This window comes from Salvelinus alpinus, chromosome 14 (assembly GCF_045679555.1).
Source record: "Salvelinus alpinus chromosome 14, SLU_Salpinus.1, whole genome shotgun sequence".
NCBI lineage: Eukaryota > Metazoa > Chordata > Actinopteri > Salmoniformes > Salmonidae > Salvelinus > Salvelinus alpinus.
In genome coordinates this window covers 26,699,637-26,717,076 of record NC_092099.1, presented here as the reverse complement: position 1 = coordinate 26,717,076, position 17,440 = coordinate 26,699,637, and the positions used below count along the sequence as shown (strand labels likewise).

General features: G+C 42.6%; 1 protein-coding gene across 1 annotated transcript; it reads left to right on the top strand.

The window, feature by feature from the left end:
- The first annotated feature begins 723 nt into the window (after positions 1 to 723).
- On the top strand, positions 724 to 10,054 carry LOC139538236 (filamin A-interacting protein 1-like). The gene is made up of 5 exons (XM_071340092.1): positions 724 to 817; positions 975 to 982; positions 8,728 to 8,937; positions 9,405 to 9,590; positions 9,797 to 10,054. The coding sequence occupies exons 1-5, from the start codon at positions 724 to 726 to the stop codon at positions 10,052 to 10,054; spliced, it is 756 nt and encodes a 251-aa protein (XP_071196193.1).
- The last annotated feature ends 7,386 nt before the right edge of the window (positions 10,055 to 17,440 follow it).

Genomic DNA, 17,440 nt, shown 5'->3' with positions numbered 1-17,440 from the left:
AAGCGCATCTTTAAACTTTCCCTCTCTCCTCCTGACAGGTAGTGTGTGTCTGATGTTTAGGATCACTCCATCCTCTCTCTATCAATCATCTCTGTAGCACTCTGAAGCAATGCCAGAAGAATGTAGGATCTGATGGCTGTGGATGGACGGCAAACACAGGTGTGTGTGTGCGTGCGTGAATGTGATATGCGTAAACTGCAAACTTCTCTCTACCTTGCAAACATACTGTATCCATCTCACAGAAATACGCATCAGTCTCACATGTGAGTGTGCAAACACACAGGCAAAAAGACACACCAGTGGAATTTCAAATGCTTCCCCTATCCAGAGATTGACCTTCCGTGAAGAGAATTTAGTACAATCTTAATTTTGCAGGAGAGGACTCACACACCATCTTATATCCTCACTCCACATTTCATTACATTAGACTGACATCCAAATGGACTCTGCTTTGCTTTCCACACTTGAGTCCATGTTACGCTGTTGTGATTGACAGGCATACTCTACTTGGAAAAAGAGAGGTCTACAGTCGGAAAGAGTGATTATAAGTATGTTTAAAGTCAAGAGACTGCATCCAGCCAAGAAAATAACCAGTTAAACGATTGGGAATCGTAAAGAGATATATTACCCTCTGACAGGGCAGTTTAGCCAAAATAATAACAATAAATAAGGGACATTTCATATGCATCAGTTATATTAGTCAGGGAGAACGAAGCACTAGCCATGCATGTGTGGAACTCCAGAGTCCAGAAGTGGGAACTCTCCAAAGACAAGAAACAGAGAGAGACAAACTACACATATAACTGTTTCATAAGCGGTAAAAAGCCTTTAGAATCTCTAACCATTGTATCAAATTATCAATATTACAGTATTAGACTAGTAAAACCTACAAAGCAAACCTCTTGTGCAAGGTGACTCATCACAATGGCAGCCAGCTTGTTAAGTCCTATGAATTGTGATTTTCTCTCGTACAGTTTCAAAGGTAGGAGAAGGTTCACAACGTTCACCATAGACATTTCCTGGAATGTGTCCCAATAGCTCCATTTCCTAATAACTTTTCCTTCATGCACACTAGTTTGAAAGAATTGGAGAAGTGATAGCAATATGGTGGAGAAGAGTAGACCTTTCTGGTACTTTCACCTATTGGTGGCCATGAAGGGAGGGTGACAAGGATAACCAACCTAAATATTGAACTCTTTCTGACAGTAGTTCAAACAAATGCCCCAGCAGATCGAAGGGAAGTGGAAAGTAGAAAAGGGGATATTGAAATTGGTCATGTCATTAAATACAAACAGCCGTCACAGGTGCAAACTCAATGTTCGGTGTTACATGTTTTTTTTACTTCATTGCGCATTACTTTTTCCTCTGGTGCCATACCATGAACAGGATACAATAAAACGTAATATCTGTGAAAACTGACTCACCCCCAAGATTCCATAAAACCCTGCTTCTCTGAGGGCCGCTGAATCCTAACTTGATGTCAGCTAACTTGAGTGAATGTGCATAGAGTATTAGAGATTCAACCTAAGACTACCCGTGATCAGAATAATAAACCACATTAATAGGCATAAACAGCTCCCCTACATATCAGCATATGACTTCATAAGGGTCACGAGGGTTCAGCTAATTCCTTTTGCTTTGTTTTCCCATCAGAGCTGACTCAGTAGTCCACAGCGTATAAAGCAGCACTGAGATTTGCTTTGAGCCTTTGATCTCTGTGGTAATGGTTCGCTGTCTGAAACGTAACTCGGACTCATGTCACTAATATAAGTGTTTGACAATCAGCAGAAAACCTAATTAAGATATGTTCTTGGCCTCCGATTTAACAAGTCCTGATGTAAAATATATTTTCCTAGACTTATGACATAGAAACTAGTCCTAAATAATTGTACACCGACTTATTTAAAGTTAATAGCCTTCATGATTCAAACAATTTCATATGAACAAATCATACAGTATGAAAGTTTGCTAATCTGCATGACTGCAGCAAGTGTATACTAAATAAGCAATAATTATTGTAAAGTTGGGAGGGCCATGTTTTTCCCTTTGTTGTGTTGCTTCTGAAAATTCGAGATCCTGGAACAAAGGCTGTTGTTGGGTTCTGGAACCTGCTCTTGGAACCGAAGGTGTTTTTGTGTCCTAGAACTTCTGTTCTTGTAACCAAAGGTGTTGTTTTGTTCTAGAACTGTATCTGGAACCAAATGTGCTGCTCCAAACAGATGCACTGCTGCAGGTGTTCCCAAAATGTGGGCCCCCCCCCCCTTGCATCATCAGTTCTTCTTGTTATGTTAGTCATTGCATACCTTAGAGAGCTATTTCTAACTTGTAAGAAATATCCAGATCAACGACCCCATGTTAGCTAACATTCTTTTCATTTGGTGTTTTAGCACATAGTTTTGTTGTAATTTTTGTGTCACTCAAATGTCACATGAATACACATTAAGCATGGCAAAATGCATAACATTGCAAGAAAATGTGCTTGAAAACTTCAAAATGTTCTTTGCACCCCACAACAAAATGTGTAGAATTGCAGGAAATAAACTTTTAACCTGCTCAATTCTCTCCACCAGCAAGAGAGGTGTGAACAGTTTGTGTCATGAACAGTACTTGTGCCCCTAGACATAGGGTGGGGTGGGGTGGGGGGTGGGGGGAGCGGGATGTTCTCCAATGCTGGAAGGGGGGCCCAAGTTAACATTTTTGGGAACCCCTGCTCTACTGGACAACCGTTCCAATATGTCTGGCACATTTACTAGCTCTCCATAGATGCAGAAAGAGAGAGAGAAAAAAGTAATGAACTCTCCTGCTGAGAAAGAGGTAACTGAGCCATTTTCTAACAGAGGAGAGGTGAAGAGAATGGGTGGTGATGATAGTTTTTTTCCATTTAGTGAGGAGTTGATCAGAAAACTGCCAGAGGGAACCTGGGTGATGCTCATGAAACCAGTTTTACCATGGCAGTAGCAAATTGAGTTAGAAAACCATGATGTATATTCAACAGGCCATCAGGACATCAGACTGCTAAACAGCAATCACTAACCGAGAGAGGCTGCTGCCTACATTTAAACCCAATTACTGCCACTTAAATAAATGGATCACTGGTCACGTTACACAATGCACTCTAAATAATGCCACTTTAATAATGTTTACATATCTTACATTACTCATATCACATGCATATCACATGTATACCGCCTATGCCGCTTGGCCATCGCATACATAGTTTATGGCACAGTGTCTTATTTTAAATCAATTCTACATTTCCATCTGAATTTTAAAAATGTTCTCCCTAAATTCTCATTACCGAAATGCGTCCGGATTAAATTGTCAGATAATTTTTGAACATTTTACTTTAGAAAAACCTAACTTATTTGAATAAAACACAAAATATGTTGCTATAGTTTGTCTATAAATAATACAAATGGTATACTAGTTGAAGTTTTTCAAGTCACCCATGATGCATCATCTGGAAGAATATTGCTTAGTTCCTTTAATTTCTTCACTTATATGCCTTCAGAATGAGTAACTTATTCTGAAACATCCTCTTTACTACACTTGACCTTCTCATTACCAAAATGACGAAAAAGCTAGAATTGGGAAAGACTTAGAGAACCGTTATTTTACCAACATTGAGGCATGAATGGGCTTTAGTGATTTGCTGGCTGACACATTATGGCTGTCATCTATTACTTGCAGATTGAGCTAAGGCCTCATTAACGAAACACACATTTCTCATTATTTTTAAGTCCGTTTTGGTAATGAGAAGCTTCATTTTGGCAATAATACTAAGCTAATACTAATGTATAGTCAATGGGTGTGCTGTGCTGGTATCTTTAAATATTTACTAGCACTGCTTACACCTATTGTATAGATTTAGTAAAACATCAGTTATTTTATAAATTAGGGATTGTCAAGAAATATGGGTGTATAAAACCCATTTAATTTACTTAAAGCCACAATCTGGAGTTTGTGTTTCAGCAAGCAGCAACCACTGCACCTAAAGGAGGATATCCCCCATTTTTTAAATGTGTACCTGTTTTAGAATATAACAATATTGTCGTTTGATATCCCAAGAAAGTTTTTGGTCCATATCCCACATATTTAGATATTCTATAGGAATATCATGTTATGCCATTTGCCCATAGGATCCCATTCAATTTAGAAACCATCTACAATACCTTAGAACCACACATATCCATGTCCTAACACAAAAAAATGTTAATACATAATTACAGTACTTATACTTATGCTAAAATAGTATTTTACTATTTTAATAAATTGCATTAAGATCAAATAAAGAAACGTTATCAACACTTGAAACGTGAATTGTCATAACACCATAAGCATGCATAAAAATGTGTTTACATGTAACAGAAATGATGAATCCCAAAATAGATTAGAAAACAATTATTTACATTGTTAAACGTGGCTCTTTAAACTGAGTGTGTCTAGCTAGCTAGCTAGAGTGGGCAATGGACATACGTGCTGACGTATCATAACTCAGGCTACGCTTTCTACGGTGATTGGTCAACAACAACGGTACCGCTTCAGAAATAGAACAGATTTATATTTTCTCCACCTCGCTTGAGTGGCCTTCACTGGCACATTGAATATGAATGAGCCACCCTGCCCACCACAAGCTGTCTGTTAGTGCCTTTATGCAAGTCATTTGGGATTAACCAATGACACAGTTTGATGATTTATGGGCTACTAAATCTCTAATAGAGCTCAGTAGTTTTTCAATGACAAGCTATGCAACACTAATTATCATTACCGTAATACACCGACATTTAGGAGATATTAGGAAAAATGAAATGTATACTTAAGTAATTTGAGATTAACCTGATATGGTGCCTTTTGATCTTTATCCAAATATGTGTACATATTACAGTCTTGGCCAAAAGTTTTGAGAATGACACAAATATTAATTTCCACAAAGTTTGCTGCTTCAGTGTCTTTAGATATTTTTGTCAGATGTTACTATGGAATACTCAACTATAATTACAAGCATTTCATAAGTGTCAAAGGCTTTTATTGACAATTACATGAAGTTGATGCAAAGAGTCAATGTTTGCAGTGTTGACCCTTCTTTTTCAAGACCTCTGCAATCCGCCCTGGCATGCTGTCAATTAACTTCTGGGCCACATCCTGACTGACGGCAGCCCATTCTTGCATAATCAATGCTTGGAGTTTGTCAGAATTGGTGGGTTTTTGTTTGTCCACCCGCCTCTTGACCACAAGTTCTCAATGGGATTAAGGTCTGGGGAGTTTCCTGGCCATGGACCCAAAATATAGATGTTTTGTTCCCCGAGCCACTTAGTTATCACTTTTGCCTTATGGCAAGGTGCTCCATCATGCTGGAAAAGGCATTGTTCGTCACCAAACTGTTCCTGGATGGTTGGGAGAAGTTGCTCTCGGAGGATGTGTTGGTACCATTCTTTATTCATGGCTGTGTTCTTAGGCAAAATTGTGAGTGAGCCCACTCCCTTGGCTGAGAAGCAACCCCACACATGAATGGTCTCAGGATGCTTTACTGTTGGCATGACACAGGACTGATGGTAGCGCTCACCTTGTCTTCTCCGGACAAGCTTTTTTCCAGATGCCCCAAACAATTGGAAAGGGGATTCATCAGAGAAAATTACTTTACCCCAGTTCTCAGCAGTCCAATCCCTGTACCCTTTGCAGAATATCAGTCTCTCCCTGATGTTTTTCCTGGAGAGAAGTGGCTTCTTTGCTGCCCTTCTTGACACCAGGCCATCCTCCAAAAGTCTTCGCCTCACTGTGTGTGCAGATGCACTCACACCTGCCTGCTGCCATTCCCGAGCAAGCTCTGTACTGGTGGTGCCCCGATTTTGTCTAGTGCCAGTTTCTTGAGAATCACCCACTTCCCAGTCACCCTCCCTAGGAAGTGACCACCGTAGGGCATAACCTTAATGACCATGGCACCTAGCCACCTAACCTGAGTAGGAGGGAACCTTAATCTGAACCTAGGCCACAACAGGTGGATATTATCAGGCTATTGGGAGTGAATGGGTAGACAAAGGTTGGACAAATCAGGCACTTTCTCAGACATTTATTCATGGTTTATTAAACATGTACTAATCCTCTCTATGGTTTATTAGCTTAATGGTTACATAACATGGCTCAGAATGTCAGGGAATAAATGTGCATTCATAGACTAAGGTCATGTTTATATTAGTCAAGCTTTAAAATGGCATCTGGGTTTGAGGGGATATTTAATAAGAGGGCAAGCGAGAGGTGAAAGTGTGTGTGAGTGTATCACCATGTAAAATATAGGAGTTATTTAATGGGTGGGTGGTGAAAGGGTGTGTGTACACACTTGTGAACATGTTTTCATTCCAAAGTGTAAATTATTTTTTATCCCGGTGCAGCCAGTGGCCTTCCGTGTAGACGGGGCAGACAGGCGAGACGCGGGTAGCTCTCCATTTTTAAGAAAATAAACCAAGGAGCCAATGGGCACGTGGTGTTGCTAGTCTGTCTGCAAGGGGAAAGCCCTCGACTGGGCACTTACAATTAGGTGTGTGTTGTGTATGCGCAAATTAGTCTGCATTTGTCTAAGAGATTAAGCCTCTGTCCATACATCTGTGAGTGTGTCCAGATGAGCACTTAGGCCTAGCTTAAGTGTTGTGTGTGCATGCAGACATCATTAGGCATAGGGAACAGAGAAGTGCACGTAGTGGGCTAGCAGGATGGACGGGGCAAGAGAGCATGATCTAGTCCAAAGGAAACAAAAATCAAGTCAGTAGAAAATATCAGCCAAAATAAAGCCATAATAAAACCCTGTAAAAGTGTTCAGCTCAAAACCTCAAAATATGTCTGCTCACAATGTAGGCATGTGTGTGTGTGTGTGTGTGTGTGTGTGTGTGTGTGTGTGTGTGTGTGTGTGTGTGTGTGTGTGTGTGTGTGTGTGTGTGTGTGTGTGTGTGTGTGTGTGTGTGTGTGTGTGTGTGTGTGTGTGTGTGCGTGCGTGCGTGCGTGCGTGCGTGCGTAGACCTCAGCTGTGTGTGTCCTCCAAGACCATACCTGTGTGGCTGTGAGTCGTAGGTTGGAAGTACTTGCTGTAAGAATGGGACCTCATAACAGGCCTCTGTGTTACTTTATCATTCCTTCCATCCCAGTAAACGAGTGGAGGGATGAATGCCAAAAAGGAAAGGGAGTCCAGATTGGGCTTCTGCTATCCGAGATCCTAGGGACGTCCCTACCCTAAACCATAACCCTAACCCTAAATTGAAGCATAACCCTAACCTTAACCATAACCCGTACCTAACCTTAACCTTAACCCGTACCTAACCTTAACCATAACCCTTATCTAACCCTAAACCTTTTACATTTCAATTTCAATGCGTGATGTCAGAGTTGGGACGTTCCAAAGATTCCATTTAGACTTTTCTGTCCAGAGAGCTCCATCTGTCTTAGTAATTGATACGGAGAGGATCACAACTCAGATAGGCAGACAGCTCTCGCACACACACACACACACACACACACGCACGCACGCACGCACGCACGCACGCACGCACGCACGCACGCACGCACGCACGCACGCACGCACGCACACACACACACACACACACACACACACACACACACACACACACACACACACACACACACTCTTGCACATGCTCTCGCACACGCTCTCGCACACGCACGCACACACGCGCGCACACACGCGCACGCACACACGCGTAAGCGGACACACACGCACACACACACGCGCACACACACGCACACACGCACGCACACACACACACGCATGCACAATCACCTTTCCTATAACCTATAATCCACCTTTCCTATAAGCCATTCTGTTTGTTTCTCTTGTTAAGAAAGACGGGCTGTTTTGATGACAACATCCAGCTGTTGCCTAAATCCTCACTCCCCCATTCTTGTGTTGGAACATCTGACTCATCTCTCACTGTTGTAGAACTCTGAAAACACTTGTCCTGTTTCTAGTATCATTTGTGTTTGTGTACATGCATGTGTGTTAGCAGGCCTATCATGTGTGCATAATGCATACGTGTGCTTTCTGTGTATGCGCCCACCTACTGGCTAGGTTTGGGACACACAGCTGTGTGTGTGAGCCTTTAATATCCTGAATATAGTTAACGCTTTGGCTGGGTATTAAAATGATTCTCTTATAGATTGGGATCTGCAGAGATACTATAAGGCCTGGATATCCGGCTTAATATAATCTGCGGTTGGACCAGCATTGTTTGCTGTTGCTGTAACCTGTTGGGAGTCAGCGTTGAGAACACATACACACACACACACACACGGTTCATCTCCTCATATGGTCAGTAATTAAGCCCTTGGTCTCTGGCACGCTCCTTATGCCTGCCAAGCCGTAGGCCAGACCTCCCAGTCAATTATGTGCTAACAGAAAAACTATGAGATGACATAAGGGTGACATAAGCAACATAAGCAAACATGCTAAAGCTATTTTTATTTTTGCCCTGGGCGGCTGGTTATGACAAGGTGCCTAACAATTTACATTAGTTGTAATAGAGTCATCAAACATGTAACTGATACACACAAAGCACTCGTTCATTGATTCAAACAAGAAATAGACTTACTTGAGTGCTCAGCTTCAAATTATATCACCATCTATTGTCACTGCACTAACCTCCCTTTACTGCCTCCCTATTCTCCTTCGCCACTCTTGTACTACCTCTCCATGTCCATAAATCTCTCCCTCACTGTTCTTCCCAGGTGGATCCACAGATACGTTCCCGTAGCAACAGCCCCAACATGGCTGCCTGGAACAGCAATGGTTCACAGAACTCCGTGGCCCACCTCGACCCCCTCAAGGGAACCGTCCTGAGGGACAGCATGGGGGGAGGAAAGGGGGGAGAGAGGGGGAAAGACCTGTCCAGGGATGACCTTGTGTTCCTCCTCAGTATAATGGAGGGAGAGCTGCAGGTGAGGACAGGACAGAACAGTTGTGTTCTAGTATTTCTGGATCTAGGTTTACAGTAGATGTTTCATCCACAATCATGACCGCTGTGCCCTATAAGCTAACAAGATCAGGATGGTAGTATGCGGGCTAGTAACCCATAGCTCAGACTTGGCCAAACCACACTAGGGCCAAATCCTTATATGCATAAATGCGAGTGTTATATCGCACATTGACATCGTCAATGGGAGAATTGCTCCGAACTGAGTTGAGACCAGCTGTAGATGAGCTGTAGAGGAAACAGAATGAATCAGACTCTAATAAAAGAGCCTATTGTGACGAACTAACACCAAAACAAAGGCATGCCTCGCAGAACGTGACACACACACAGCCTACACCGCAGCTGCATAAGAAAGACTTGGGAGTGCAATCTCTTTTTCATCTCTATCATTCTGCATCCCTCCTTTTTTATTCTATCTGTCCATCCCACCAGGCCAGAGACGAGGTGATCACGGTCCTGAAAGCAGAGAAGATGGATTTGGCTCTGTTGGAAGCCCAGTATGGCTTTCTCACCCCAGTAGAAGTGCTCCGGGCCCTGCAGAGAGACTCACTCCAGGCCCAGGCTTCTGAGGCCCAGGAGGCCCCACAGCAGGATGTCTACGAGAAATCCATGGCTGAGGTAACAGGAGATTAACACTAAGATTGAAAACACAGCCACTGTTAAAACCACCAGTCACACATAGGCATGTATAGGCTTTAAGGCATGGGTTTTGAAGTAGAAAGCTAATGATAAACCATTAACCCTGAGCCCGTTTCAAATAACGCAATGAGAGCCACGGTGTCTTCAGCCCTGTCTTCATGTCCTTCTCTCTCTTTCTGTGTTAGCTGGACCGGCTGGTGGAGACTGGAAAGCAGAGCTACAGGCGGATGCTGGAACAGCTGCTGCAGGTGGAGTGCTCACACAGTGGTGCCCTCTGCAGGCTGGAGGAGCAGGACCAGCAGCACCGTGCCTTCCTGCAGCGCAGCGATGACCTCACCTGTCTACTGGAGCAGGACCGCGAGAGGTCAGTGACACCCACCGACCGCAACAAACCCGTGTTGGAAATGCTACCTAGGCTAAGAGCAGGGGCTCTACCATATTAGGGTAATCTATTCTATCAGATCAGAGGTCACATAGGGAAAGAGATCAGAGGGCAAAGGAGATTATCTAAGGACATTGGAACCAGTCCATCTGTACCCTGTAATGTAATATAGTTTAAGGGCTGCAGATTCCTCTGTTGCAACCACGAGAGTAGTCTCTATAATGATTTCCATGGCTGAGTGAGTGTGTAGGGCCACTGTGACCACAATGTGTTCATATATGCAGCAGTGTAGTGCTGCTGACCTCAGGCCTGTACTTATAGCTACTATCCTCACTCACGGACCATTACCCCTGCTCACTCCTTAAGCACTCTCAGTCCCTCAGAAACACATATGTTAGCATGCACACACACACACGCACACACACGCACGCACGCACGCACGCACGCACGCACGCACGCACGCACGCACGCACGCACGCACGCACGCACGCACGCACTCTCTCTCTCGCATTTGCAACCCTTTGACTTGGCAGTGTGAAACTCTTTTTTTCTTGGTCGCTATTGTGCCAGTGAAACAAATGTAGCTAGTCACGACAGTTCGGTTTGCAATTTGATACTTTTTTCAATTAGCATGATTTATTCAAACAGTAATGTGCATTTGATCAGAAATGTCCCTGTTCTGCTATAGGCTGCTGTGTGAGCGAGCCACTCCCTCGTGCACGGAGGAGAGAGAGGAGCATTCTAAAAAGCACAACCATATGACCGTTGCTCAAAATGCAATTGCGGGAAAAATACAGTTTTCAAAGCAACTTCAGTTGTTCTAGTTACAGAGAGTGTAGTCACGGCTTGCTTTGAGTATATTATATCATTTATTTATCACCTCTCAATATTAAGCTCATAGCACTGCTTTACAACTGGAGTGGGCTAAATAGCACAGGAGGCTGCTGAGGCTCATAATGATGGCCGGAAAGTAGCAAATGGAATGGCATCGATTTATTTGGCTCCAGCCATTACCACCTGTGCTACATAGTATATGGTGTTGATACATCCCGCGGAGCGGAGTGAGCCATTTGTGGTGAATAGGCTTACATCATGTAGCCTGTATAGGCCTAGTGATGGAACGTTTTTTTAGGACATTACATTTACTGATAGATGAATCAATTAGCCTACATGGTTATCTTGCAACATTGTCATATTTAAAGTTGGCAATCTAGTGTTTTGAGTTCCCCCTTCCTCAGGTGGTGAATAATATAGCCTAGGCCAATATGCACAAAGATGTCCAAAAATAAATCTGATCATTCTGGATCCTATTTCGACATCAAAATATCAATCATGCATTCCCTGGATGTTGTAGATGAAGCAGCTTATAGGGATGTGCATCTTTCCCTGGATGTTGTAGATGAAGCAGCTTATAGGGATGTGCATCTTTCCCTGGATGTTGTAGATGAAGCAGCTTATAGGGATGTGCATCTTTCCCTGGATGTTGTAGATGAAGCAGCTTATAGGGATGTGCATCTTTCCCTGGATGTTGTAGATGAAGCAGCTTATAGGGATGTGCATCTTTCCCTGGATGTTGTAGATGAAGCAGCTTATAGGGATGTGCATCTTTCCCTGGATGTTGTAGATGAAGCAGCTTATAGGGATGTGCATCTTTCCCTGGATGTTGTAGATGAAGCAGCTTATAGGGATGTGCATCTTTCCCTGGATGTTGTAGATGAAGCAGCTTATAGGGATGTGCATCTTTCCCTTTCAAGATGATTCAATACTTATCTAGATACATGGGCTCCGATACGATACAGGAACGATACGTTCTAGCTTGAAACGATTCGGTGCGATTCGGTTTGATTAGAGAGCAAATCGATGCGATTCGGTTCGATGGGATGCACTAACAATTGTTGCATAAACACATTTATTTCCCATTCTAAATTTAAATCTGCTGCTGATGGAGCTGTCTGAGCTGACTTCAGTGTGTGTGTGTGTGTGTGTGTATGTTTGTTTGTTAGGGGTGTAACGGTTCACCAAACCCACAGTTCCGTACCTATTGCAATTTTGGGGTCACGGTTCGGTTCAGGTACAGCGGGCAAATGAAATGCCATTCACAAGGTTCAGCATTCACGATGTTCCTTGCATTGTCTGTTGTGACCGGAATGTTATGTTGGGCCGCTCAAGTTTCCACTCTGATGGTGCTTTCGTAACCATGCGGGAGGTGGGAATTTAACAGTTGTGAAGTCTTAAATACCAGTTGGATGCGTTTAAGTGATTTGAACCCGTTGAAAAATGCTGATTTGCTAATGGCCAACAGGCTGTCAATTATAAACATCAAAGTACAGCTATCATGTTTGTAAACATTGTATTAATAGATTGCTTTTTATAAATAATGTTTTGTTGTTGCATTTTACTGCCGAAAATGCTGTTTTAGAGGCCATTTCCTTAAAAGGTGAAGTCCGAGGTCACCATATGTGAGAAGTGGGTTCTCAGAATGATATACAATTTTCCCATTAGTAATTACCAGTTTGAGGGCCGTTCAAGTGGATTTTCCTTGTTTTATGTGGTAAATTCCCACTTGGTTACAAATCCACCATAACCCTACCTCCTTCAATGTCAGTTGCCACTCTCATAAAGGGCAGCAGTGGCGGTCAGTGCCGTTTAAAATGAGGGAGGACAATTTTCTTTTCATGAGCATGGCCTTATTTCTATTGCAGCATATCAGATGACTTTCCTTCACATTCCATTCACCAAGTTCAATGTAGCAGCGATAGTTTTAGGCTACTACATGATACAATTTTTTCCCCTGTACTCATCACGAGGTTGCTACAATCTAGCCTATGAATTAATGTTTACAACATAGGTGCACACAGGTCAAGAGAAACATTTGAGTTGCAAACTAGAGTTTCTATTGGACAAATTCAGGTATGTTTATTCCCGTTTTGTTTCGTTTGCTTCGGTTTAAGAAACATTTTTCAAAGGAATCGGCAGAATGAATACACCCCTGATCACGAGTAAACACAGTTCACTTTCATGGCAGCCACGTCCTATGTGCTCTCCTCTCACCTCTTCCCTTCACTTGTGGACTTCACTGCACAACACATCAGTTGTATGTGCCCAGGCAAAAAAACTTTTCCAAGCCAACCCGCTACTGTACACACAGCCTACATCGTTGTCACCATCTTAGCTAAAACAGTGGTGTAAAGTACTTAAGTAAAATACTTTGAAGTACTACTTAAGTAGTTGTTTTGGGTATTTGTAATTTACTTTACTATTTCAATTTTTTACAACTTTTACTTTCACTTCATTACTAAAGAAAACAATATACTTTTTACTCCATACATTTATCCTGACACCCATAGGTCCTCATTATTTTTTGAATGCTTAGCAGGACAGGAAAATGCCCCAATTCGTGCACTTATCAAGAGAACATCCCTACTGCCTCTGATCTGGCAGACTCACTAAACACAAATACTTTGTTTGTAAATGATGTCTGAGAGGTTGGAGTGTGCCCTGGGCTAACCCTAAAAAAAATATTTTAAAAAATGTGCCTTTTGGTTTACTTAATATAAGCAATTTGAAATTATTTATACTTTTACTTTTGCAATTACATTTACCTTTGATACTTAAGTATATTTAAAACCAAATACTTTGAGACATTTACTGAAGCAGTGTTTTACTGGGTGACTTTCACTTTTACTTCAGTCATTATCTATTAAGGTATATTTAATTTTACTCAAGTACGACAATTGGGTACTTTTTCCACCACTGAGCTAAAGTAACGTCCTAGTCAGCATAGCTAATAGAACTAACTCGTTAGTAAACCCGCTACAATCATACAGTAATGTTACAGTGTACAGTCAATAAGCAGTTACACAATTGCCCCAGTGGGCAATAAATTAGTAATACCAAAAGCTTAACGTTACGTTGACTTGGAAGAGTTCCAGTGTTGTGTTGGAAAGTCATATCCACCTAGCTAACATAGCATCCCTCTGTTTGAGCAGGGTGTTTCAGTAGGCTAAACTAAACTCAGCAAAAAAAGAAACGTCCCTTTTTCAGGACCCTGTCTTTCAAAGATAATTTGTAAAAATCCAAATAACTTCCCAGATCTTCATTGTAAAGCGTTTAAACACTGTTTCCCATGTTTGTTAAATGAACCATGAACAATTAATGATCATGCACCTGTGGAACGGTCGATAAGACACTAACAGCTTACAGACAGTAGGCAATTAAGGTCACAGTTATGAAAACGTAGGACACTAAAGAGGCCTTTCTACTGACTCTGAAATACACCAAAAGAAAGATGCCCAGGATCCCTGCTCATCTGCATGATCGTGCCTTAGGCATGCTTCAAGGAGGCATGAGGACTGCAGATGTGGCCAGGGCAATAAATTGCAATGTCCCTACTGTGAGACGCCTAAGACAGCGCAACAGGGAGACAGGACGGACAGCTGATCATCCTCGCAGTGGCAGACCATGTGCAACAACACCTGCACAGGATCGGTACATCCGAACATCACACCTGCGGGACAGGTACAGGATGGCAACAACAGCTGCCGAGTTACACCAGGAACGCACAATCCCTCCATCAGTGCTCAGACTGTCTGCAATAGGCTGAGAGAGGCTGGACTGAGGGCTTGTAGGCCTGTTGTAAGGCAGGTCGTCACCAGACATCACTGGCAACAACGTCACCTTTGGGCACAAACCCACCGTTGCTGGACCAGACAGGACTGTCAAAAAGTGCTCTTCACTGACGAGTTGCGGATTTGTCTCACCAGGGGTGATGGTCAGATTTGCGTTTATCGTCGAAGGAATGAGGGTTACACAGAGGCCTGTACTCTGGAGCGGGATCGATTTGGAGGTGGAGGGTCCGTCATGGTCTGGTGCGGTGTGTCACAGCATCATCGGACTGAGCTTCTTGTCATTGCAGGCAATATCAACGCTGTGCGTTACAGGGAAGACATCCTCCTCCCTCATCTGGTACCCTTCCTGCAGGCTCATCCTGACATGACCCTCCAGCATGACAATGCCACCAGCCATACTGCTCGTTCTGTGCGTGATTTCCTGCAAGACAGGAATGTCAGTGTTCTGCCATGGCCAGTGAAGAGCCCGGATCTCAATCCCATTGAGCACATCTGGGACCTGTTGGATCGGAGGGTGAGGGCTAGGGCCATTCCCCCCAGAAATTTCAGGGAACTTGCAGGTGCCTTGGTGGAAGAGTGGGGTAACATCTCACAGTAAAAACTGGCAATCTGGTGCAATCTGGTGCAGTCCATGAGAAGGAGATGCACTGCAGTACTCAGCGCAGCTGGTGGCCACACCAGATACTGACTGTTACTTTTGATTTTGACCCCCCCCTTGTTCAGGGACACATAATTCCACGTACGTTAGTCACATGTCTGTGGAACTTGTTCCGCTTATGTCTCAGTTGTTGAATCTTGTTATGTTCATACAAATATTTACACATGTTAAGTTTGCTGAAAATAAACACAGTTGACAGTGAGAGGACGTTTCTTTTTTTAATGAGTTTAGTTAGCTGCATTTGCTAGCTAAGTAAGAGAAACTTAAAGTGATGAAAAATGACGAAATCTCTCCTGCTCTCTATTTCTCGCTTGCTTCTCCTTCATTTTGGAAGAAATTAACTTCTCTAGGATAGGGGGCAGCATTTTCACTTTTGGATTAATAGCGTGCCCAATTTCAACTTCTTTCTACTCATCCCCAGAATATAAGATATGCATATTATTAGTAGATTTGGATAGAAAACACTCTGAAGTTTCTAAAACTGTTTGAATCATGTCTGTGAGTATCACAGAACTTATGTAGCAGGCAAAACCCCGAGGACTAACCATTCAGATTTTTTTTTTTTGAGGTCACCGTCTGTTCAATGAGGTTTCATTGGGATACGAGATTTCTAATCAACCTGTTTGCAGTTCCTACCGCTTCCACTGGATGTCACCAGTCTTTGGAAATAGGTTGAGGTTATTCCTTTGTGCAATGAAGAAGAACAGCCATCTGGAATCAGTGTAACGTTATGTGTACTGTTTGAGAGTTGCGCAAGACTAGAAAAGTAGCGTTAGTTTGTTGACCTCCTGTATTGAAAACAGATAGACCCGTCTTCAATTTGATCGATTATTAACGTTTACAAATACCTTAAGTTGTATTACAGAAGTAGTTTGAAATGTTTTGGCAAAGTTTAGAGGTAATATTTGAGATATTTTGTAGTGACGTTGCACAAATTGGAAGCTGTTTTTTTCTGGATCAAACGCGCCAAATAAATGGACATTTTGGACATATATGGACGGAATGAATTGAACAAAAGGACCATTTGTGATGTTTATGGGACATATTGGAGTGCCAACAAAAGAAATTCGTCAAAGGTAAGGCATAATTTATATTTTATTTCTGCGTTTTGTGTTGCGCCTGCAGGGTTGAAATATGCTACACTCTCTTTGTTTACTGTTGTGCTATCATCAGATAATAGCATCTTATGCTTTCGCCGAAAAGCCTTTTTGAAATCTGACATGTTGGCTGGATTCACAACGAGTGTAGCTTTAATTTGGTATCTTATATGTGTGATTTAATGAAAGTTTGATTTTATATCATTATTTTGAATTTGGCGCTCTACATTTTCCCTGGCTATTGGCCAAGTGGGACGCAAGCGTCCCGCCTATCCCAGATTAATGTGTTCAAACTATTGTCTTTCTCTTTGAGTCAACTACTCACCACATTTTATACACTGCAGTGCTAGCTAGCTGTAGCTTATGCTTTCAGTACAAGATTAATTATCTGATCCTTTGATTGGGTGGACAACATGTCAGTTCATGCTGCAAGAGTTCTGATAGGCTGGAGGACGTCATCCGGAAGTTGTCATAATTACTGTGTAAGTCTATGGAAGGGGGTGAGAACCACGGGCCTCGTAGGTTTTGTATGGAAGTCAACGTACCCAGAGAAGGACGGAAGCTAGCTATCCTCATTCAAGTACTTGGGAATATAGCTAGACGGTACACTGTCCTTCTCTCAGCACATATCAAAGCTGCAGGCTAAAGTTCTATCGTAATCGCTCCCTTCTCACCCCAGCTGCCAAACTAACCCTGTTTCAGATGATCATACTAGACTAAGGAGACAATTTATAGATTGACAGTTATGCTCTCGAGCGGTTAGATGTTCTTTACCATTCGGCCATCAGATTTGACACCAATGCTCCTTATAGGACACATCACTGCTCTCTATACTCCTCTGTAAACTGGTCGTCTCTGTATACCCGTCACAAGACCATTTGGTTGATGTTTATTTATAAAACCCTCTTAGGCCTCATTCCCCCTGAGATATCTACTGCAGCCCTCATCCTCCACATACAACACCCATTCTGCCATTCACATTCTTTTAAAGGTCCCCAAAGCACACACATCCCTGGGTTGCTCCTCTTTTCAGTTCGCTACAATTAGCGGCTGGAACAAGCTGC

Bases quoted from the DNA above. Each gene is read 5' to 3' on its own strand.
- LOC139538236 (XM_071340092.1), top strand. From the start codon at position 724: ATGCATGTGTGGAACTCCAGAGTCCAGAAGTGGGAACTCTCCAAAGAC. The intron at 8,938-9,404 runs GTGAGGACAGGA...CCATCCCACCAG, and splicing joins TAATGGAGGGAGAGCTGCAG to GCCAGAGACGAGGTGATCAC. The intron at 9,591-9,796 runs GTAACAGGAGAT...TTTCTGTGTTAG, and splicing joins ACGAGAAATCCATGGCTGAG to CTGGACCGGCTGGTGGAGAC.